The sequence below is a fragment of the Onychomys torridus genome, chromosome 2, assembly GCF_903995425.1.
Source record: "Onychomys torridus chromosome 2, mOncTor1.1, whole genome shotgun sequence".
Lineage (NCBI taxonomy): Eukaryota > Metazoa > Chordata > Mammalia > Rodentia > Cricetidae > Onychomys > Onychomys torridus.
Genome location: NC_050444.1, coordinates 140,430,057 through 140,455,372, shown reverse-complemented (window position 1 = coordinate 140,455,372; position 25,316 = coordinate 140,430,057). Strand labels below are relative to the sequence as shown.

The 25,316-nt window shown below is 39.6% G+C and overlaps 1 protein-coding gene across 4 annotated transcripts in view; it reads left to right on the top strand.

Moving 5' to 3' along the window:
• The window catches only part of LOC118577334 (zinc finger MYM-type protein 4), a 127,414-nt gene that overhangs the window by 87,085 nt on the left and 15,013 nt on the right, over nt 1-25,316 (top strand). For all 4 annotated transcript variants that reach the window (XM_036177489.1, XM_036177491.1, XM_036177490.1 and 1 more), the window contains 7 exons: nt 64-117; nt 1,042-1,221; nt 1,637-1,731; nt 10,257-10,428; nt 10,579-10,674; nt 15,509-15,660; nt 24,481-24,592. In XM_036177489.1, the coding sequence (XP_036033382.1) occupies nt 64-117; nt 1,042-1,221; nt 1,637-1,731; nt 10,257-10,428; nt 10,579-10,674; nt 15,509-15,660; nt 24,481-24,592 (861 nt within the window). The remainder of the gene's footprint in view (nt 1-63; nt 118-1,041; nt 1,222-1,636; nt 1,732-10,256; nt 10,429-10,578; nt 10,675-15,508; nt 15,661-24,480; nt 24,593-25,316) is intronic.

Below are 25,316 nucleotides of genomic sequence, written 5' to 3'. Positions count from 1 at the left end.
TAATACTTACCAAGAAGTCATTTTATTTGAGATGCATTGTGTTTTATTTGCTTTTTTCTTTAGAATCTCAAACTTCTGAACAAGAACTCTTTCTAGACACCAAGATATTTGAAAAAGGTTTGTAGTAATATATTTTAGTTTTTAGAAATACTATGCTCTCCTAACAATAGAAACTCATAATCCTTGGATTTAGTATAATTTTACTTAATTTATAAGGGCATCGTTGACCTGCTAATTTGTAATGCAAATAATATAAACTACCTCAAATGTTTTAAAAATTGAGATGTTACATTGAAGTGTTTACCAAGAATAGGAAGTCAGTTGTGTGAAGCTATTAAACAGGTTGCTTGATTCTTTGTGTGTGTGTGTGTGTATGTATGTGTGTGTATGTGTTTGTCTGTCTGTCTGTCTGAGTATGTATATCTATCTGCACATGTGAATGTGGGTATACATGCAAGTATGTAACCAATGTGTTAGAAGACATCTTTAGATATTTTTCCTCAGTCAACATCCACTTTGGGAGAAGATAGTATTTTTTCCTTTGTGTGTGTGTGTGTGTGTGTGTAGCTGAGGATCGAACCCAGGGCCTTGCGCTTGCTAGGCAAGCGCTCTACCACTGAGCTAAATCCTCACCCCCTCCATTCCCCCCCCCTTCTTTTTTTGGCCAGAGCTGAGGACTGAACCCAGGGCCTTGAGATTGCTAGGCAAGCGCTCTACCACTAAGCTAAATCCCCTAGTCCAGATAGTGTTTTTTCACTGGCCTTGAATTAGCCAGGTAGGCTAGGCTGGCTAGCTAGCAAGCACCATGGATTCACCTGTCTATCCTTTTTTTTTTTTTTTAAGTATGGTTTCTGGGGATCAAACTCATACAAAGTAGATATTTTACTGATGGAGCGGTCTCTCCAACCACAGTTTACTTTATTAGTTTATTAGTTGTGCCTAGATAATTATCTCTCAACCATCTTTCAGGTTTTGGTATGTAGAAGCTCAGGAGAATTTTTGAATATGTCAAGAAAGCATATTTGTTTTCTTCACTTTCAGACCAAGGAAGTACATATAGTGGTGATCTTGAATCAGAGGCAGTTTCAACTCCACATAGCTGGGAGGAAGAGCTGAATCATTATGCCTTAAAGTCAAATGCTGTGCAAGAAGCTGATTCAGAACTGAAACAGTTCTCAAAAGGGGAAACAGAACAGGATCTGGAGGCAGATTTTCCATCAGGTCTGTGCAGCCTAACTACTGAGGTCATCTATTTCAGAAGATTGGCAGGGCCCCAAGTTTGCATTATTAAACAGTTGTGATATGTTAGGGATTACCTAGGACACAAGAGTTTCCTGCCTTTATAAATGTGAATGTGTGGCATAGGTTCTTATACATGGTTCATTTGAGGTTTTTTTTTTTTTTTTTTTTTTTTTGCAATTTTTAAAAACTTTTTCAACAGTAACCATTCATGAAAGGTTTCCTTGATAATGAACTTTTCATTTATGTTTTAAATCATTTGTTTCTCTTAAGTATATAACTGAAGTTCTTATATCACAAACCAAGAATAGACTGGTGATTGTTAATTCTTCTTTTTCTGGTTTCTCTTTAAATCTGTATTACATATCTCAATTGTGCTTTCCAATGGTTATTGTAGAATCCTTTGACCCACTCAATAAAGGACAGGGAATCCAGGCACGTGCTCGAACAAGACGGAGACACCGAGATGGCTTCCCCCAGCCCAGACGAAGAGTAAGCAGAAGCTTAACTTTTAGAGTTTGTATTCCTTTGTTTTAGCAATATTTATTATTTCTTTCTCTTTCCAAAGCTTTGTAGCAGCCCAAATCAAGTATTTTCATACATTATAGACATAAATGCAGGCAGAACACCCATACGCATAAAGTAAAAATAAGTGGGGCGAGCTTTTTATAATCTTTTTTAATGGGCCAATGAGGCTTTCTTAGAGGATAAAGGTGCTTGTCACCAAGGTTTAGAACCTGAGTTTGAACCTTGGGACCCACATAGTGGAAGGTGAAATCTGACTAGTATAAGTTGTCTTCTGATCTCACACACATATTGACCATAGCATGTGCAGGTCCACATTCGTATGCAAGCGCATGTACATACACATAATAAAAAGTAAATAATTTTAAGATGGAATAATAATCCAGGGTCTGGAGAAATAGCTCAGCAGTTAAGAGCTCCTATTCTTGCAGAGGACATGGATTTGCTTCTAACACCCATGTTGTGCAGCTCTTAGCTGCCTGTAACTGAAAACCCAGGAGACCCAACACTCTCTTCTGGAATCCAGGGACTCTTGCACAGACCTGTTCTTTAGCCAGTCACATCCACATATAATTAAAAACAAGTAAAAATTCTAAATATTTTAGTCCGAACACTCAGGAGATAGAGGCAGGAGGATCTCTGAGTTCAAGGTCAGCCTGGTCTACAGAGAATTCCAGGAAGCCAGGACCACACAGAGAAACCCTGCCTTGAAAAACAAAAAAAGTTAAACAATCATCTAAATTTTCTGTTTTTGATCTCTAAGTTTAGCTAATGTCTATATGTTCTGATAAGTCAACCTTTATATGATAAAGTATACCAGTTAAATTCTTACAGGCTGTTTTTTCATATTGTAAGGGTTTTCCCAAAAAAAAAAAAAAAAGAGAGAGAGAGAGGAAGGACCAGTGAGTACAGGTACTTGCTGCCTAGCCTGAGTTTAATCCTTCCTTCCTCCCCTTCCAGTTACCAGCAAGCCTGAACACACATACACCCAAAAGAGTAGTCCTCAACTTTTTTTCTTTTTTTGTATTCCCTGTGTAGCTTTGCACCTTTCCTGGCACTCACTCTGTAGACCAGGCTGGCCTCGAACTCACAGAGATCCTTCTGCCTCTGCCTCCCGAGTGCTGGGATTAAAGGCGTGCGCCACCACCGCCCAGTGGGATTTTTTTTTAATTAGTTTTTGTTGTTGTTGTTGCTTTGTTTTAGTTATGTTTGTTTTGAGACAGGTTCTCTCTTTACAGTCTTAGCTGACCTGTAGCTTGCAATGTAGTCCAGGCTGGCCTCAAATTCACAGATTTCCCCCTACCTCTGCCTCCTGAGTGCTGGGATTAAAGGTGTGCACCACCACTGCCCAGCCTCAACTTTTTTTTGTTGTTGTTGAAAAAAATTTCACCAAATAAACAAAAAGCATAAACAACCCCACCTCACCCCCCTCTAGCACTCAGGACAGGCCAGCGTGGTCTACAGAGCATTTCCAGCACAGCCTGGGCTACACAGAGAAACCCTGTCTCAAAAACAAAGAGGAAGAACAAACAAGTTCATACAAGCTTCTTTTGATTGTGTTTCCCTCTCCTTCTGATTTCCTCGAACCCTTCTCACCTCTTTACCTCACAACTTTATGTTCTTGTTCTCTCTTTAAAACAAACAAAGACGGGGCTGGACAGATGGCTCAGAGGTTATGAGTACCGACTGCTGTCCAGATGGACCTGCGTTCACTTCTCAGCAACCACATGGCAGTTCACAACTGTCTGTAACTCCAGTCCTAAAATATCAATGTACATAAAATAAATAAATTGTTTAATAAATAGTAACGAAACAAAACAAAAAACAACAAAATGAGACACACACCTAACAGGAAAATTAAAATAACCAAAACACAAAATTCCAAACAAAGGAAAATGAAATAAAGTCTCCAAAAATACTATTCACCTTGTTTTGTGTTGGCCAACTACCCCTAGGCATGGAGCATGCCATGTGATATAGCCAGGAAGACTCCATTGGAGAAACTTTTTTTTTTTTTTTTTTTTTTGTCTGTGGGTTTCAATTGTAGAATGGCGTCTTGGCTAGTGGGACCCCATGTCCACTTCCCCCTTTTAGGGTGGGGACCCCATCTGGCTTGAAACTGTACAGGTTTTATATTCGTTGATAGAGTCTCGGTGAGCTCATATGTGTATCATTCCTGTTGTGTCTGAACGACAGTGTTTCCTTGGTGTCCTCTATCATTTGTGCCTCTTACATGTATCCTTATTTTTTAAAACCATGTTTGAGTTGTATTTAAAACTTCATAAATTCTAAATATAGATTGGTGGACTTTGAAAATAAACACATTGTGTGACCACTGCCATTCATGAAAAATTAAATTACATGAAATATTTCTTAGTCCTTTGTAATCAGTCTCATCCAGATGTTGATAGCCACTAATCTGTTATGCAGATTGATACAAAATGGTATTGTTTTGTTGTCACTGAAATTGCGGATAAGTAGTATCATATGGTACTGTCTTTCTATTCTAGCAGAGGGCCTTTGAGGTTCATCCATGCTGCTTTGTGTCTCAGTGGTTCCATTCCTTTTGTTTCTAAGAAGCATATATTGTATAAAGATACCAAAATTTGTGTTGCTGCCTAACAAGTGATGCAAATTTTGGGCCATCTAGAAAGTTGTTAGGATCATTCTGGTGTAAATCTTCACTTGAACATATGTTTTCATTTCTCTTGAGGAATAGTATTTAGAAATAAGATTACTAGGTTTTATGCTAAGTATATTTTTAACTGTGTAAATGGCACCGAACTGTTTGGGTGTTTTGTTTTACATTGCCATAGGCAGTGTAGGATAGTCCACAAACACCATGATTTTGCAAACAGTTGATATTTGTCTGATTTGTATTTTAACCTTTTTAAATAGATTGTGGATTGGTTGTTTTTACTCCTGGTTACAAAGGCTTAGTGAACATCTTTTCATAGGCATTTTTACCATTTGTGAACCATGTTTGGCAAAATATCTTAGAGTATTAGGTATACACACCCATTTCTGGATGTGTGCTGAGTGGTGGTTGTCAGTGAGTTGTATTCTGTTTGTTTTGTATTTGTTGATTTTGGTTGTGTGTTTTTAAAGAATGAGTGTGTGTGTGTGTGTGTGTGTGTGTGTGTGTGTGTGTGTGTTTGGTTTTTTGAGACAGGGTTTCTCTGTAGCTTTGGAGCCTGTTCTGGGCTAGCTCTATAGACCAGGCTGGCCTCGAACTCACAGAGATCCACCTGTCTCTGCCTCCCGACTGCTGGAATTACAGGCGTGCGCCAATGAGTATTATTGTATTGTGTTGTGTAGTTTTGATGGATGGTTGGCGTGTACCTCAGCATTTCTGCTTCTCCTTTCCAAGTGCTGAAATAATAGATGTGCATTACTACTCCTGTATTTTTTTTTATATGGATATACTTCCTTTATTCAATCAGGAATTTTTTTCATATGGATCATTCATTCATTCCTCCACTGTTTTTATCTGCTGTGTTTGGAGTTGAACCCAAGGCCATGGGCATAGTAGACAAGTGCTCTTTCCTTAAGCTGTACTCCTGTTGTTTTTGAGATAGGGTCTCATGTAACCCATGTTAGCCTAAACCTTCCTTGTAGCAGAGGACCACCTTAACTCTTGACCCTCTGCCTCTACTTTCTTTTTCCTATTTTGCTTTCTCTTGCTTGATATAAAACATTCTGACCAAAAGCAACTTTGGAGGAAAAGGTTCATTTGCCTTTTACTTACCTGTCACAGCCCATCATGGAAGTAAGTCAGGGCAGGAACTCAAGGCAGGAACCTAGATGTAAGAACTGATGCTGAGGCTGCAGGTGAATGCCGCTCTTCATGGCTTGCTCACTTTGCTTTTCTAAACATAGTACCACCTGCTCAGTGGTGTTTCTTCCCACATCAATCACTAATCAAAAAATGCTTGTCTACAAGCTAATATAATGGAATTCAGGACGTGTTCCATCCTATAATTATTTAGGTCACTTTAAATTTCTCTCAACAATGTCTTGGGTGTTTCAGTTCTACGAGTCTGTTTATGTTCTGTTAGATTTTTTTGTATTTAAAATTCTTCATTCTATTAAAAATTATTAATTAATATGATTATTTTATATAATTATTTATTACAATTATATTATGCATGATTAATTGTTGCAGTAGAGTCTTACTCTATAGCCCAGGCTATTCATCCAATTATGCATGATTAATTGTTGCAGTAGAGTCTTACTCTATAGCCCAGGCTATTCATCCATCCATCTATCTATTTATTAGATTTTCAAGACAGGGTTTCTCTGTGTTGTTTTAGAGCTTTCCTGGATCTGACTCTGTAGACCAGCCTGGCCTCACATTCACAGAGATCTGCCTGCCTCTGCCTCCCGAGTGCTGGGAGTAAAGGTTGGAGCCACCACCACCTGGCACCCAGGCTATTTATTAGGACAAGGTCTCACTCAGTAGCCCACCTGCCTTCAAACTTGGGGTAATCCTCCTAATTCAGCCTTCCAAGTACTGGCCCTACCTGGTCTGCTACCACACTATATACTTTAAATCATACTCTTTTAAAAATTTGCTTTTGACTTACAGAAATACAGATGATTTTTGTATATTCACCTTACTTTCTTAAAGCTTCATACCACTAAATGTCTTAGAATTTTCACCTGTACACTTAGATTATCTGTGAATCAATGTAGTTTAGCTTTTTCTTCCTAATCTGAATACCTTTGTTTTGTTTTTTCTTTTTTTATTTATTTAATTGTGTGTGTGTGTGTGTGTGTGTGTGTGTGTGTGTGTGTGTGTTTTCCCGAGACAGGGTTTCTCTGTAGCTTTGGAGGCTGTCCTTGTCTAGCTCTGTAGACCAGGCTGACCTCGAACTCACAGAGATCCCCCTGCTTCTGCCTCCCAAGTGCTGGGATTACAGTTGTGCGCCACCACTGCCTGGCCTGTTTTTTCTTCTGTATTGAACTCACAGATTTTTCTGCAGTACTGGGTAGTAGTAGATAAAACTTTGCTTTGTTCTTGCAAAACTGTATTTATTGTTCCTTGAAAGTTTTCTTCTGATTTATCTGAAAATTTTGAGCCTGGTTAGATAATGGACTTTAATCAAGTGATTTTTTTTTTTTTAATCTAGTGATATAGTGTCTGGTTTTTGTTGTTTTGTTTTGTAGTCTGTTAAGCTGGTAAAATACATTGATTTTCTTTAAATGACTTATTCTTGCTAATGTTATTCTTTGTATATACTTTTGGATTAAGTTTGTCATTGGTTTGTTATGGTCTTAAATTCTTCTCTTGCCTCAGCCTTCTTAGTTGTTGAAACATGTGCTACCACACCTGGCCTCGTGAGAAGGTTTTAAATTATAAACCTGATGATGTCTTTGGATTTAGGTTATCTTGTAACACAAATTGCTAAATGTTTTTTTTTTTTTTTCCTCACGAGACAAGGTTTCTCTGTGTAGTTTTGGTGCCTTTCCTAGAACTCACTCTGTAGACCAGGCTGGCCTCGAACTCACAGAGATCTGCCTGCCTCTGCCTCCTGAGGGCTGGGATTGAAGGCATGCGCCTCCACCGCCTGATGCTAAATGGTCTTAATAAATAACCCTGAGCCAGATATTGGGATAAAGGGTGAAAGATCAGAAAGACAAAGGAACAAGCTGCTGCCATGTCTTATCTCTAGGACTCCTCATTTACGAAGGCTCAGCTGATAGGCTTCTAGTCCCTAGTTTCCTTGTTCCTTACATGCCTTCCTCCGCCCAGCCATTACTTCCTGGGATTAAAGGCATTTGTGCTTCCCAAGCAAAGGCATGAGATCTCAAGTGCTGGGATTAACGGCCAGTGGCTCCCAATACTGGGGTTAAGGGTGTGTACTACCATTGCCTGGCTCTGTTTTTCTCCTAGACTGAGTCAATCTCATGTAGTCCAGGGTTGCTTAGAACTCACAGAGATCCATCTGGATCTCTGCCTCCAGAGTGCTAGGATTAAAGGTGTGTGCCATCATTGCCTGACTTTTATGTTTAAACTAGTAGCTTACTTTGTTTGATACACAATATATCACTGCATTACTGTTCTTTTTTATTTTAAGCTTTTTTACTTTGTCTTTCAAGAATGTATTCTGGGCATTGAACCCAGGGCATGCATGCCAAGCAAGTGCTTTACCACTGAGTTATATACCCAATCCTTTTAATTATCTTTGTTTCAAGACAGGGTGTTAGTTAGATGCCCATGCTACCATTGAATTTACTGCATAAACTAAGCAGACTTTCAATTTGAGATTCTTCTAACTCAGTCTGGGACTATGTCTACATTACCATATTGAGTGAAGATTTTTTTTTTTAATTTATGTTACCAAATTTATTGTTATAACACCATTCTTTGTAAATTAAAAAAAAAAATTATGTTAGTTATGTATTTGCCTATGTATTTGCCTGTGTACCACATGTGTGCTTGGTACCAAAAAAGTCCAGAAAAGGGCATTGGGTCCTATGAAATGAGTCACATATGGTTGTGAGTTGTCATGTGGATACTGGGAGTTGCAGGCATGACTTCAGAATGAGCATCCAGTGCTCTTAATTGCTGAGCCATCAATCCAGTGCCAGTATTCTATTTAAATTTTCAGCATGAGTTCACAAATTAAAATTAGCAATAATTTTATAAACAATACCTCTTACAATTTTTTCTCTACATTGTTAGTGTTCTTGGCATTTTATATTTTAATTTTTTTTTTATCTTAAAACATTCTAGCTGGATAATTACCAATGTTAAGAAAAAAATTTTTTTAAGGGCCAACTTTTAAAACATGTTTTCCCCCATTATTTTTATATTTCCTGTTTTGTTTAGTGTTTTCACTAACATTAATTATAGATAACAATGGGTTTCATTATATTTTCATACAAGCACATGATGTATTTAGATGACATGCACACACATACTCCTACACTCGTGAACACAACACACACACACACACACACACACACACACACACACACACACACACACACACAGCTGTTCCCCTCTTTGCTCCCTGTCCCAGTCTTTCTCTTCCTATTTCTAGCTTACTTCCTTTTTTCTTCCATGATGTCTGGGGGTTTGTTTGTTTGTTTATTGTTTGAGTTTGTTTTTTTTAATTACCTCATAAGTTTCATTAGGGTTGAATGACATTAACATATTAACATTGTTAATAGGGAGCTGTGGGGCTATATCAGACCCTTTTCTCTTGGCTTTGGTCTTTTTGAGACAGTCATTGTGTGGCCATGGCTGGCTTCAGTTTGCTAAGTAGATCATTCTTGCCTCAAAATTGCAGTGTTCCTCCTGCCTCTCTCTCCCAAGTGCTGAGATTACTGGTGTGTGCCATCATGGTGAGCCTTCTTTATCTTTGAGGTTTTTTTTGTTTTGTTTTGTGTTTGTTTGTTTGTTTTTCCTTTTTAAAGCTTTAATGGGAGAGAAAGGGAGAGAGGGAGAGAAACAGAGAGACCATAGAGAAGGGCGAGTTTTTTTTAAACAAAGATTTATTTATTTATTATGTATACAGAAGAGGGCACCAGATCTCATTACAGATGGTTGTGAGCCACCATGTGGTTGCTGGGAATTGAACTCAGGACCTCTGGAAGAGCCGTCAGTGCTCTTAACCTCTGAACCTCTGAAACTTTCTAGCCCTATGTTTGAGTTTTAATCTGGTCTTCTTTTATCGTCTTTTTAAGGCAGAAAGTTTAGCTTGTAGATCTTAGGAGTCCCTTTATTCCAGTTTTCTTTCTTTTCTTTTCAACATTACTGAGACTAGCACCCCAAGCTTCATGAATGCTAGGCACATGTTCTACCTGAGTTAATGCCAGAGCTTTTGCAGTTTTGCAAAAGCTTGTAGAGATTTTGGATATCCCACTCCAAGCACTGCATTCACTCTCTCACAGAATTCTTTCTTAAGTTTTCTACTTTTCATTTAAGATTACATAACTTTCTTATTATAGCTATAATTTCTTTCTTGACCTATGCAATATTTGTAAGTATATTATTAATTTATCACGAGATTTTTCTTGACATTTTTCCTTTTTTGGCTTTAAGTCTAATTCTTGTGTAAAGAATGTAGTACGACTCATTTTATTGCTTAGAATATGACCCATTCAAGTAAGCTTATACTACATCACGTGGTAATGCTATATTTCAGTTACCTAAATGTTGATAATTACTGTGGTGATTTCTTGGTGTTTTGAGACAAGGTTTCCTATAGTCCAGGCTGGCCCTGAACTTTCCATGGAACTGAGAATGACCTTGTATTTGTCCTAATCCTCTTGCCTCCACTTCCCAAGTGCTGTAACAGGTGTGTGTCACCAGGCCTGAAAGGATAAGATTGTTTTTACACCCCTTTCAGCCCTGGATTCTGAATCTTTAAGGTATAAATTCATTATCCAGAAGGATTATTCTCTTTGCAACTCTGAGAACTCAGATTCTTAAAATTCCAAGGCTAAGTTTTATAGTTTGTGAATTTTTGGAATTCTCACAGGGGAGAAAGAAGTCTGTAGTACCTGTGGAGCCCAGGAGTCTTATTCAAGGAGCCTTGCAAGGGTGTTCAGTGTCTGGAATGACACTGAAGTATATGTATGGAGTGAATGCCTGGAAGAACTGGGTTCAGTGGAAAAACGCCAAGGAAGATCAGGGAGATCTGAAGTGCGGGGGTAAGTACTCAGTATACACTGTGTGGGTGAAAGTACAGAAATAGAACAACGTCATAAATGTATTCAAAGATTAACCCATAAGACTGAGAGCTTGATTTTACTCAATGCCACTTCATTATTGTTCCTTACCTGTCTCCTTTGTCCCATCAGGAGGCGAACATGCCTCTCCTAGTCCAGGTTCTGACTCCTTAGGAAGTGTTCAAGACCAGTCACTCCCTCAAGAATCCTCAGATCAAGGTTGTAAAGGTAAAACTTGCTTCTGTCTCTTTTCTATAAAGTACTTCTAAGAGTGGAGTTTAGAGAATATTTTATGTGCATGAATGTTTTGCCTATATATGTATCTGTGGAACACATGTATGCCTGGTATATCTAGAGGCCAGAAGAGGTTGTCAGATCTCCTAGAACTAGAGTTACAGGTAGTTAGGAACCATCATGTGGGTGCTGAGAATTGAACCTGGGTCCTCTGGACTAACAAACAGCCAGTGCTTTTTACCTCTGAGCCTTCTCTCCAGCCCCTAATAAAATTGTTGATTTAAGTTTGTAAACTAACCAGATGTGTTAGTCCCAGCACTGCAAAGGAAGGAGGATCAAAAGAATTCAGTGTCATTTTCATGTGCATGGTGAGGTCAAGGCCCTAATAAAGAGGAAGGTTTTGCTGAATTGAGTTTTAAAATGTAAGGTTTTAAATTTTAAGAAAGAGTTTTTAATTTCATATCTCAAGTTATAAAGATATTACTATGTAGGCAAAGTTGTATCTTCTGACACCGACTTCATAAAGCACATGTAAGGAATTTTATTTTATTTTATCTTTTTTAATATTTCATTCTGACTTTGCAGTGGTGAACGCCTTTAATCCCAGCACTCGGGAGGTAGAGTCAGGTGGATCCCTGAGAGTTCGAGGCTAGTTTGGTCTACAGAGCGAGATGCAACACAGGCACCAAAACTATACAGAGAAACCCTGTCTTAAAAAACAAAACAAAACAAAATAATTTCATTCCAGGTTTATTTGTATTTGTTTTTCTTATTTTATTTTAATTTATGTGCATTAGTGTTTGGCCATGGGTTTTAGGTCACCTCAAACTGGAGTTGCAGACAGTTGTGAGCTGCCATGTGGGTGCTGGGAGTTGAACCTGGGTCCTCTGGAAGAGCATCCAGTGCTCTTAGCCACTGAGCCATCTCTCCAGCTCCAGGAATTTTATTTTATTTTATTTTTTTGGAGCTGAGGATCGAACCCAGGGCCTTGTGCTTGCTAGGCAAGTGCTCTCCCACTGAGCTAAATCTCCAACCCCTAGGAATTTTACTTTTAAGCTTACAAGTGATTCCAGATAATTTGCTTGAGTCCTCTTTCTGTATGGTAAATCATATAAAACACTAAGAATTTTGTGATATTTTGGGTGAAAAAATACCATGAAGATTTACTGCTTCTTTAGGAGTATTCCCTGCCATCAAGATCCCTATGGCTGTAGAAAATTTTTACGATTTATTTTATGTGTATGACTGTCTTTCCTTTATTTGTGTACACACACCATATGTGTGCTTCACTTCGGGGCTGGGAACCAAGTCAGAGCCTCAAGTGCTTGTGTCTGCCAAGCATCTCCCCAGCCCCAAGGTCCAGATGCCTTTTAATGTTTATTTCATTTCACTTCTCATCATTTTGGAGTCAAAGAATTCAAACGCAATAGTGCAGTTTTTTAATTTCATGAGATTTCCCTGTTGTGATCTGCTAGTATAGATTAATGGTTGTTTTGTATTTTGTTTTTTGTTACTTTGTGTTTTATATTTATAGAATCATTATGTATGAAGTGAGTATGTTTGTTGTAACTTTTTCTTTTAATAAAAGAGAGTTTAATGTGGGGGCTTACCATTTCAGAGGATTCGAGTTCATGACTATCACAGTAGGCAGTGTGGCAGCAGGCTGGCATGAGCAGTAGCTGCAGAGAGCTTACATTATGAGACACAACCACAGAGAGAGCCGACTGAAAATGGCATGAGTATTTTGAAAGCCTGCTCCCAGTTACACACTTGTTAGACCTCACCTCCTAATGCTTCCCAGATAGTACCACCAATGGGACCAAGCCTATAGGGGCCGTTCTCATTCAAAGTACCACATTCCACTCCCTGGCTCCCATAGGCTTGTAGCCATATCATAATGCAAAATGCATTCAGTCCAACTTGAAAATTCTTCTGAGACTCAAGGCAACCTATTAACCATAACCTGTAAAATCAAAAAGCAGATTATGTACTTCTAATGTGTTTTGACACATTAGTGTCATAGACTATTCATTAATGTTCGAAAAAGGAGGAAAGGAGGCATAGTGAGGAAATTCTGGACCAAAGCACGACCAAAACTCAGAAGGACAAACTCTTAAACTTGTAGTTCTGTCTGATGTCAGAGTTTTTGTTAAATGGTTCCACCCTTGTAGCTTTGCTGACTCAACACACCTTTCTTTTCTGAGCTGGTTTCATTCCCTGTCTGCAGCTATCCTTGGTAGCTATCTCATGGCTATGGCATCTGGAATGTCTGGGGCTGTCCAGTGCAATCCATCCTTTACTTTCACAGTTTCTCAAAATGGTCTTTCTAGTTCTCCAGGAAGGGACACTGCCGCAGGCCTCTAAAGACAGACCACATGACCAACACTGCCAAGTCCTGTTGCCTGCTTGGGATAGGGCGTGGCCCCCTGGAATCATATTTGCATAAGTTTTCATTTATTGCTAATTTATTTTTTGGTTTGGGTTTTGGTTTGAGACTTTCCTGCTGTTTTCCTTCTTTTACAAATGGGTAACTCTATCAGGTTTTATCTTTTGTTGTTAGTAATCTGTTTGCTGGTCTTGGAGTACACGAGTTCTCATCAGAACAGGCGTTGCTGCTCTGTGTTGTGATGACTCACACTCGTACAGTTGAAGTGCTACCTTGCTGCTCCTAAGGTTCTAAGAATACCCTCCCGTTTGGAGGATGTGCCTGTAACCATTCTCCTGTTGTATAGCAGTCTTTATTGAAGGAACAAAGAGAGCCAGATGCAGTGCCAGATACAGTTCCTGTATCTTCAGCTATTTGGAGGCAAAGACAGGAGGATTATTTGAACTTACAACTTCAATACCAGCCTTGGCAACTTCATAAAACCCCAACTTAAAAAAAATGTGGGTGGAGAATGTAGACTGTTCAATGAGCAGTGGTGGCTCACGCCTTTAATCCCAGCACTTGGGAGACAGGCAGGCAGATCTCTGAGTTCAAGGCCAGCCTAGTCTACAGAACGAGTTTTAGGAGAGCCAGGACTAGATAGAGAAAAAAACAAACAACCCCACCCCACCCCCCCAAACAACAACAATAACAAAAGAGAAAATGTAGACCAGAAGTATTTTTTTAGAGTACCAAGTCTCAGTGTGGTAGTCACAGGAGCTGTCTGGCTTTTTCTACTTCTCATTTGTTCACGGAATACTACAGAGTATCTGTTACTTAGCAGACAGGATGATGAATGCTGGAGTAAAAAGATCAAGAATGGTCCTAGGACTCTCTCTTTGCCTTGTGGAGAACCAATGCAGAGGAGTCCCAGGTGTATCTTTGGGAAAGTGTAAGGCTGTTGAAATGCCGAAGAGCAGTGATGAAAAGGTTCATAATCCAACACAGGTCAACACATTCCAGTAGGATCTTTAATATGACACACGAAACTCATTGTAGTTCACCTTGATTTGGTCTTATTTTCTTCTTGTTCCCCAGTTTGTCTGAACCATTTTGTTTAGTGGCCTAGAAACAGCAGTACTGTATCCTAAAATAGTATTTTATGGCATTTGAAATGTCCTGTAGTAAGTTCTGAGAAAAAGAAAGGTAAGCAGCATTTCTTTTGTGGCTCTTCCCAGGCCATTAATATACCAGTGGGCTTTTACTAGTCAGCCCTGGGAAGTCTTTGAATTCATCAGAGATAAATTGTCTTTTTTTTTCAGAGAGTATTGTGTTTTCCAAATTTATCAGATCTTAGAAACCCAGGGTTTGGGAGCCAGAGAGATGGCTCAGAGGTTAAGAGCACTGTTTCTCTTCCAGAGGTCCTGAGTTCAATTCCCAGCATCCACATGGTGGCTCACAACCATCTGTAGTGAGATCTGGTGCCCTCTTCTGGCCTGCAGGCATACATGCAGACAGAACACTGTATATATAATAAATAAATCAAAGAAATGCTTAAAAAGAAAGAAACCCAGGTTTTCTCCATTTTCCACATAGAACTGGTGGTTTTTGTTTTGAAATAAGATTTCATATGTCGGAAGCTGGCCTTGAAATTCTGTAGGTAGCAAGGTGATGTTATCCTCAAACTCCTGATCTGCCTGTTCTCCTAAACCTGGGTTACAGACATGTGCCACCATGTCAGTTTATTTGGTGCTTGTGATTGAACAGGCCTTGTGCATATAGCAGACACTTTACCTGCTGCATTACAGCTAGTCTAGGGCGAGTATTTATGCAATGGTCTCAGGGAAATCTCTTGCATTCTCAGGTGTGCTTTTTTTTTGCTGGCCTGCCTTTTCAATCTTCATTTCTTGTGATCTGGCCGTAGGATTGCTTCCTCCAGATTCTTCCCTATTAGATTTCATTCATTTTTTCATTCAGAGAAGGTTCTCACTAGGTAGCCTTGGCTCTCCTGTCCTTTGTCATATAGACCAGGCTGCCCTTGAATTCAAAAGAAACCTGCCTGCTGCTGCCTCTCAAGCTCTGGAATTAAAGGCATACTCCACTATGCTTGTCGTCTTTTGTTTATTTTCATAGGGTCCTAGTTAAACAAAACTTCTGTTGTAGTACCTGTTGTACCACATGCAGTAAACTATTTCTCTATTTGAAAAAATAACTTTTAAGTCAGGATCTGTTATTTGACTGGTTGGTTGATTTTTGAGACAGAGTTTTTCTGTGTGGCCTAGGCTAGCCTAGATCTCAGAATCTTCCTGCCTCAGCTTCTTGAGTACTGGGACTACAGGTGTGTGCTGTCATGCTTGGTTTACAGTGACTTTGTGACTTTTTTCACTGGTGTTGCTTCAGTGAACAGAGGCGTTGCTGCATTTCTTCCAGTTACTGTTTCAGATATGTTCTTCCTTTCCACAGTCCACTCTATGAAGCTGAAGGAAGATATTCTGTCCTGCACTTTTGCTGAGTTGAGTTTGGGATTATGCCAGTTTATCCAAGAGGTGCGGAGACCAAATGGTGAAAAATATGACCCAGACAGTATCTTATACTTGTGCCTTGGAATTCAGCAGGTATCAATTTCAATGACATAAATATGATTGTGGTTTCCATCACCTGGGATAACTGGGGACTTGTTGAAAATTAATGTATGCTATTGTTTGTATTGTCTTAAACTTTTTCCTCAGTGTGCAGCTGTCTTAGTTTAAAAGTCTACACAGCCTTTGTAAACTAAACTGGGACTGTTGGTAGAATAATAGACATGGTGGGGGGTGATGTGCTTTATAGTTAAATTAACAAATAGGGCATAAAAAGAAGTCTACCTAGAAGCAACTAAGGTGACTGTGTCTGCATCTGTAAATGTTTTAACTTTTTTGTTGTTGTTTTTGTGTTTTGAGACAGGGTTTCTTTGTGTAGTTTTGGAGCCTGTCCTGGATCTTGCTCTGTAGACCAGGCTGGCCTCGAACTTAGAGAGATCCACCTGGCTCTGCCTCCCAAGTGCTAGGATTAAAGGAGAGCACCACCACCGCCCAGCATACAAAACATTTATGGATTTTAGGAACTGAACTCAGTTCCCCAGGCTTGCAGGGCAAACACCTTATTGATTTAGCCATCTCCTCATGTATAAATATTTTATTTCCACTTTTAAAGTACAAAGTAAAATAATAGATACACAAGTACTTACATTTACAAAGATTTGTTCAGAAGAGTGCCACAATATGGGAATTCTAGCAACTGGAGGTAATACACACTTTCTACAGCATTTTGAGTATAGTATTTAGGAATGTTTCCCTCTCCCCCCAATTTTTATTTAGCATCTCTTCAGCATTTCTATCTGACTAGGACTTGTTTGGTTCATGCCTCTATAATCCTAGTACTGAGGTTGTTGAAGCAGGAGGATTACAAATTTGGGGGCAGTTACATAGTTATAAGTCAGAAGTCACTCATCACAGTTGAAGTTCTGACAAGTTTGTGAAGTTACTAGGTATAGTTCATGCTCACCAAATGTGAGAGCTAAGTAAATATTGAGTAATCATAAAATTGAGCATATTACTTAACCAATAAGTTTATTTATAGACTAGAATATTGGTGTGATAGCATATGCTTGCACTCTCAGCTTTTTTTTTCTTTTTTAAATTTACTTATTTATTATGTATAGTGTTCTACTGCATGTATGCCCACATGCCAGAAGAGGGTGCCAGACCTCATTACAGATGGTTGTGAGCCACCATGTATGTGGTTGCTGGGAATTGAACTCAGAACCTCTGGAAGAAGAGCCAGTGCTCTTAACCACTGAGCCATCTCTCCATCCCTTAGGATAAGGCAGGATGACTGCAAGTTCATGGACAGCCTAGGCTACATAGTGAGATCTCTATGTATCTATCTCAAAAAAAAATAGTAATACTCAGTGACACATGAGTATATTGTCTTCCAATAAACCAAAGTATAAATTGTGTTTATTACTATATAATGACAGTGATATGAATTCATAAGAAGATGAAATAAAAAATGTGGGCAATGGTGATTGTCTCTGGGTGATATTGGTATGACTGTACTTAAACAAGGTGGGATTTTCTGTTTGTTTATTTTTCTGTTTTGTTTTGGTTAGGTTTTACTCACAAAAGTAAGTGCTAGGTTCAGTGGCACACACCTATCATCCCAGCACTCAGTAGTCAGAGGCAAGAAGATCTCTGTGAGTTCCAGGACAGCCAGGACTACATACAATGCCCTATCTCAAAAAATAAAACCAAACAAAGTAAATTGTGGTCTGGAGAAATGACTCGGCAGTTAAGAAGGCTGGCTGCTCTTCAAAGGACCTGCATTTGATTCCTAATACCCACACGTCTTTTACCATGTGCCTGCCTTTTGTTTTCAGAGATTACAGGAGGGCCAGATAAATCCTCTGGAACTGGAGGTGTAGACAGTTGAGAGCTACTGTTTAGATGCTGGGAACGTAATCCCCGTCCTGCAAGAATATCAAGTGTTCTTAATTGCTGAACCAATATCTCCAGCTCCTTGTTAATATTTTTGCTTTGCTTTGCTGTGTGTGTCTGTGCCTCTGTCTGTCTGAGGGACCAAGGAGAGGTGTGTGTGTGTGTTTGTGTTTGTGTTTGTTGGAGGGTGCACATACATGTCCTGGATGTCAAGTATCGCTGCTTCATTCCCTTGAGACAGGTTACTTTACTGAATCTGAAACATGCTGTTTCAGTTAGACTGACTTGTCAAAATCCAGAGGTCTGCCTGTCTTTACTCCAGTGCTGGGGTTTCAGGCCCATCTGGTTATGCATAGCTTGTATTTGGGTGCTGGAGATTCAAACTCAGGTCCCTATGCTTGTACAGCAAGTGTTCTTATCCACTGAGCCATCTCCCCAGCCCTGTTTTACACAGTTTTTATTTAGTAGAGTGGGGTCCATACAACATACCACTTGCAACTTACTTCTTTCAGTGAAGGATACTCTCTAGATTAGTGTGAGCTGAACTCTTTTTTTCCTCCCTCCCTCCCCCCCTTTCTTTCTCTCATCTCTCATCTCTTCCCCCCCCCCCCCCAAGAAAGCAGAGAGGATCACGGGAAGTTGGAGTCCAGCCTGGTTTATGTATCTAGTTTAAGCCTGCTAGGGTTGTAGAGACCTAAGTCAAACAGCCATCTCAGTCCCCTAAATTAATTTTTTTAATACATGAATATATAAAAATTGTATATTAGTGGAGTATCGTGTAATGTTTTGAAACTTGTATTGTAGACCAAATTATCTCATCAAAAAATTTATCATTTCCTTGTGGTAATGCTGGAATGAACCTAGAATATTAGCAATAGGCTGGAGAGAGGGCTCAGTCCTGAAAGTGCATGCTGCATGAGCATAAGAACTTGAGTTGAGAGTTTCAGAAACTTCAGAAAAAGCTGGCATGTTTGCCTGTAACCACAGTGCTGGGGTAGCAGACCCTGAAGCTTATTGGCGGCCTGCCTGAAAAAAAAATCGGCGATCTTCCATTTCCATAAACGTTTTCATGAATAGATTGAATGAGGAAACTTACCTGTGGTGATATTTTGTTTGTACTCTAACAAATTTGACTAACGATCAGAGAGACAAAGGAACAAGCCACTCTTCTCGCCACTACCAAAAGGGAGGTGAGATCCTGTCTCCATGAATCCTCAGAATGAATTGCTTCTGAGTCCTCAACCGCAGGGGCCCCAAACTCCTCTCTCCTTCTCCCTTAGATTCCTTTCTCTGCCCAGCCATATTACTTTCTGTCTCAAGCTTCCTAGTGCTGGAATTAAAAGCATGTGACTCTCAAGTACCAGGATTAAAGGTGTGTGCCATCACTGCCTGGCTCTGTTTCTGTTTTAGACTGAATTAATCTCATGTAGTCCAGGGTAGCTTTGAACTTAAAGGGATCCAAATGGATCTCTGTTCTAGAGTTAAAGGTGTGTGCCACCACTTCTTGGCCTCTATGTTTAGTCTAGTGACTGGCTTTGTCCTCTGATGTCCAGGCAAATTTTATTTGTTGAGTACAAACAGAATATCACCACACTTACCTAATAATGTCCTTGGCCTGCATGTGTTTGTGTGAACATAAACACATGCATGTTTCCCTCCTGTATATTATGAGGATTTTTTTTTTTATTAACGTGTATGAGTAGTTTGCACCATGTGTGTGCCTGGTGCCAATGGAGGCCAGAAGAGGGCATGTGATCCCTGAAAAACTGGAGTTACAGGTAGTTGTGAACTGTCATGTGGGTGCTGGAGTTTCACCTGGGTCCTCTTGTGAGAGTTTTATCGATGAGCCCTCTCTTCAGCCTTTATAATGAGATTTTCGAGAATACTCATTAGATAGTGACTAAATGGCCTTTCTAGCAGGAGTCAACATTTCTTTTATACTACTATTCTTTAATTTGCATTACTTTGTGGCTTCCATGTCCATTTTCCCAGTTTTTGTTCTTTTCCTTGTTTTAAGACAGGGTTTCATATCTCTTAGGCTGGCCTGTAACTCACTATGTAGTTGAGGATGACATTAACTTCTCCTTCTTTTGCCTCCTCAGGATTGTAGGCATATATTTGCCCACACCTCTAATCCCAGCACTTGGGAGGCAGAAGAAAGTGGATTTCTGTGAGTTTGATGCTAGCCTGGTCTCCGTTGTGAGTTACAGGCCACCCTGAGCTATGTAAAGAGACCCTGTCCCCCATATCCCCCCAAAATACTTTGAAATTCCATATGAACTTTAAAATTGGCTTTTCCATTTCTGCTACCCTTCCCCCCAATATGGCTATTTTGATTTGATTAAAGGTTGTGTTGCATGAACAGATTATTTCGACAATATTTTTAACTGGCCAAATCTAGTCTTGTATCTGTCCATTTACCTAGGTCTTCTATAATTTTTACATTCAGTTGCAGCCTATAGTTGGATTTATGTCTTCCTTAGTGATATATATATATATATATATATATTGTTTATTTTTATTTATTTTATTTTCAGAGACAGGTTTTCTCTGTGTAGCTTTGCGTCTTTCCTGGATCTCGCTCTATAGACCAGGCTGGCCTTGAACTCACAAAGATCTGCCTGCCTCTGCCTCCCAAGTGCTGGGATTAAAGGCGTGTGCCACCACCGCCTAGCCCAAGTATTTTATTCTTCATGAGATTATTTTTGTAAGATTTATTTATTTTTTTTTTTTTGTATGTGAGTGCTCTATTTGCATGCATAGCTGCACACCACATCAGATCCCACTATAGATGCCTGCGCGCCACCGTGTAGGTGCTGGTAATTGAACTCAGAATCTCTGGAAGAACAGTTGGTGCTCTTAATCTGCTGATCCATCTCTCCAGCTCCTTTTTATATTACTATAAATGGACCTAGTTTTTTGTTTGTTTGTTTTTTAACTTCCTGTTTGGATTGTTTGGTGCTACTTCAGAGAAATGGGGCTGTGTTTCTTCCCTCTACCTGCTGTGCTTATGTGTTAGCTCTAACTAGTTTGTTATGAGTGCATATATGTGTCCTGACATCTGTAAGTAGTATAACATTTGACTTCATTTCCTTTGTAAATGGTTTATATTTTCCTCTGGCATAGTTCTGGTTAGGACTTTCAGTTCAGTGTTGAATAGGAGTGGCAGGCACTATTACCCAGAGTGAAGACATCTGTAAAACCATGCATTTTACAAGTATCAGTGTATTTAAAAGTATGTATTTTGTAAGATTAAAATATTTTACATCTTATTAGTAGTTGACTTTGTTAGCTAAATTTAAGTAGTCTTTTCTATCTTCTGTGGTGATAATTTTGTTTGTGCTCTAACAAATAAAGCATCCCCAGAGATCAGAGTCAGGAGCTAGCCACTAGAGGCCAGGCAGTGTTGACAAACACCTTTTAATCCCAGCACTTGGGATCTCATGCCTTTGATCCCAGTACTTGGAAGAAGAGAAAGTGGGGAGGAGACAGGAACTCAGTCCTTTCAGTCTGAGGGTTCCTAGAGGAAAGAAGTCTTTCTGTCTTTCTAGTGGCTGCTGCTTTGCTTCTCAGATCTTTTAGCTTTCACCCTGACAGCAGACTCCGCAGTTTTATTAAGACCAGTTAGGATTCAGGCTACACCTGGGATCCAATGGATATTTTCTCTAATTTTGCCAAATGCAAATGGATTAGTGTTACTGTAATTCTTTCTTAATAACTGTGTTTGTTGTATATAGTTTTACTTTATTAAAGCTAAAACCTTCCTTTTTAATTAGACTAAAAGGGGGAAATGCTGTGGAACAATCTATCTATACTGTGAATATGCATTACTCATTGGTTAATAAAAAGTTGACAGGCTGCCAGGTGGTGGTCGTGGTGTCCTCCTTTAATCCCAGCATTCAGGAAGCAGAGGCAGGCAGATCTGTAAGTTCAAGGACAGCCTGATCTACAGAGTGAGTTCCAGGACAGCCAGGGCTACACAGAGAAACCGTGTCTCAAACCACCACCATCCCCAAAATGATTTTTAGCTGGGTGATGGTGGCACGTGCCTTTAATCTCAGCACTTGGGAGGCAGAGCCAGTCAGATCCCTGTGAGTTTGAGTCCTGCCTGGTCTACAGAGCCAAGATCTAGTACAGGCACCAAAACTACACAGAGAAAACCTGTCTCGAAACTCCCCCCCACCCCCACCCCAAAAAAATACAACTAAAAAGCTGACAGGCCAGTAACTGGACAGAAAATTAGGCTGGAAAGCTAAGAATGTTGGGAAGAGGGGTTGGGGATTTAGCTCAGTGGTAGAGCGCTTACAGGCCCTGGGTTCGATCCTTAGCTCTGAGATTTAAAAAAAAAAAAGGAATGCTGGGAAGCGGAAGGGTGGAGTCAGGAGTCGCCAGCCAGATGCAGAGTGAGCAAGATGAGAATGCTGTACTGAGAAAAAGTACCAAGCCATGTGGCTAAACATAGATAAGAATTATGGGTTAGTTTAAATGTAACCTAGTTAGTAATAAGCCTGAACTACTGGCTGAGCATTTATAATTAATATTAAGCCTCTGAGTGGTTATTCAGGAATTGGTGGGTGGGAGAGAAATGTCTGATTACAATCTTCTATATGTTAAACGTCAGAAAATGACTTTGTTAAAAGAAGAAAAACAGGCTAAGGAATGAGTTCAATGGTCAGGATGCTTGCCTTGCATCTTGCACGTACAAGGCATGGGAACCAATCAGGCAAGTAAGAGTTTAAAAGGCCTGATTTAAATTCGTATTGAAATGATGGATTCTTCTTATTGACTGAGATAAATATAAATGGAAATAATTTTCTGTAGCTTATACACAGCCAGAGATACTAGAAGTTGTAATAGATGTGAGAAAAACCTTAAAAATACTGAATACTCAGGCTCTAGAGATGACTCAGTAAGTCTTCCTGCTGCTTCAGAGGGCCTGACTTTGGTTCCCAGCACTTACTTAAAGTAGTTCACAACCTCCTGTGACTCCAGCTCTAGGGGAAGCAATACCCACTTTTGGCTTGTGTGCACACTTGCAATCACATGTGCACATTTGTATACAAACACATAAATAAAAATAAAATAGCCGGGCGGTGGTGGCGCACGCCTTTAGTTCCAGCACTTGGGAGGAAGAGCCAGGTGGATCTCTGTGAGTTCAAGGCCAGCCTGGGCTACCAAGTGAGTCCCAGAAAAGGCGCAAAGCTACACTGAGAAACCCTGTCTCAAAAAAAAATTAAATAAAATAAATCCTTAAGAAACTGAACTAAATGTTCTTTGTATTGTCCCATAATCATGTATTATATTTTGTCTTAATTGTCTTATATCCTGGCTGCACTCTTAGTACAGTTTTAACTGTGTATTAGCCAAACATTCCATTTCTTTGTGTGTGTGTGTGTGTGTGTGTGTGTGTGTGTGTGTGTGTGTGTGTTTTCATTTTTGTTTGTTTGTTTGTTTTTGGTTTTTTTTCGAGACAGGGTTTCTCTGTAGCTTTGGTACCTATCCTGGATCTTGCACTGTAGACCAGGCTGGCCTCGAAATTACAGAGATCTATCTGGCTCTGCCTCTTAAGTGCTGGGATTAAAGGTGTGCACCACCACCACCCAGCTTCTATATTTCTTTTTCTGTGATATTGTTAATATTTGTCCCTTTCAGGCTGGGTTTACTGGCACACACCTTTAATATCAGTATTGGGCGGCAGGTAGAGCTCTGTAAGTTTTCACTGTAGTCTGCATAATGAATTATAGGATAGCCAAGGCCATGTAGAGGGACACTCACTGTCTACTGTCCATCTGTCGTATCCCCCCCCCCCCAAAAAAAAAAACAACTTTCAAGGTATGGGTCAAAGTGTTGAGAGCTGTGGTTGGCAGGTTCCCAGGATGTTTTTGGTGTCATTGATTGTTTTTGTTTTAAGATTTATTCAGTTTTATTTTATACATGTGGGGGGGGTTGTTTGTTAGTTTTTTGCTTGTATATATGACTATGTACCATGTGCATGTAGTGTGCCCATGGAGGGCAGACAGGAGTGTCAGATTCCATGGAACTGTAGTTAGTGCTGTTAGCCACCATGTGGGTACCAGGTCCTCTGCAAGAACAGCCAGCCAACTCTCTAGTCTCTGCTCCCCTCCCCCAGCTTTTTTTTTTTTTTTTAATGTGTATGGGTATTTTGCCTACGTAGATATTTATGCACCATGTGGTGCCCAAGAAAGACAAAAGAGGTTGTCGGATTCCTTGGAACTGGAGTTACAGGTTGTGAGTCACCACATGAGTGCTAGAAATTGGACACAGGTCCTCTGGAAGACCATCCAGTGCTCTTAACCTCTAGAACCAAATCTCCAGTGTGCGCTCCACACCCACTGCCCCCAGTAAGCTCTTAAATTTGAGTTTGTATTGTTTCAAGAAAGTTAGTTTATGTAGAATGGCAGACAGAAGCTCTGTGAGCACATTTGCAAACAGTGTACCTCAGGAGAGGAGAGTTAGAAAGTACATATTGATGAGTTTCATCAACAGAGTAAAGGGTTCTTATTTGAAAAGTGTACTTATTTATGTGTATTTGTTTTATATGTATGTGTGTGCACCTGAGTGTGTGTATGTGCTCTGTGTTTGTGCGTGAGCCCACAGAGATAAGAAGGCACTGGATCTTCAGGCACTGGAGTTACAGATGATTATAAACTGTTGTGTGGGTTCTGAGGACAGAATCTGGGTCTACTGCCAGAGCAGTAGGTGCTCTTACCTGCTGCTCCAGATTCTGTTTTTTAGTGTTTATTCCTACCACCCACACTGCCAGAACAGCAGCCAGTATCCATGTAAGAACCTTGGACTTGGATCCTACAGCAGAGTGCTTAGAAGCTGTGTAGGATGGACGGGATTACAAAGCTAGACATTAAGGGAAACCATTTTTTACAATGTTTTCTAATATTGAGCTTTCTTTATACCAGTATGTGTTACTCTTTTATCTTTTAGTACCTGTTTGAAAATGGTAGAATAGATAACATTTTTACGGAGCCCTATTCCAGATTTATGATTGAACTTACCAAACTCTTGAAAATATGGGAGCCTACAATACTTCCTAATGGTAAGGGAATTGTTTTTAATTACTTTTATGATATACTTTTTTAAAATTGTTTTTTAAAATATTTTCATATATTACAAAATAATCTGTTTGTCCTGATGTAATACAGTTGAGCTTTTGAGGAGAAAGTCTTGGAGTTATTGCTGAACATTTTAGTAAAATGAACTATGAACAGTAACTGTATAAAACTAACATACATTTTACATAGAGGTACTAACAACTGAAAAAATTACATTCAGTTATACTTACGTTTCAAGAAGTGTTTAGTTTGGTAATGTCAGTAAAGGTGCATGCTAGTTGTCACTGATTCACCCATGTACAGTTGATCTTTGTCAGTGTGTGCTAAACATCTGTGCTTGTTCTTATCCGTGAATTCTTTAATCTGGTGTCATTAGAGAAGTCTGTGATTCACCCAGGCTCTCGGGCTGTGACTGGAGAAGTTAGTGTAATAACTACTGTGTCCTATAACTTGAGCTCTGGAGCACCTTTGAAGCATTCTGAGCCACATGGTGGTTTGATGAACTTAAATAGAGAGCAGGGTCACAACATAGATTTGGAAGTAGTAAAATCATGTTCATGTTTGATCTCCCAAAAATAGAATACAGAAGCAGCAATAGAGAGGATTGAGGAAAGAGCGTTGGGTTAGACCTGAATTTAAGGGGCATGGAGAACCAGGTACAAGACACAGTACAGTTCCTTGAGACCTTGCTTCTCATATATATTCCTG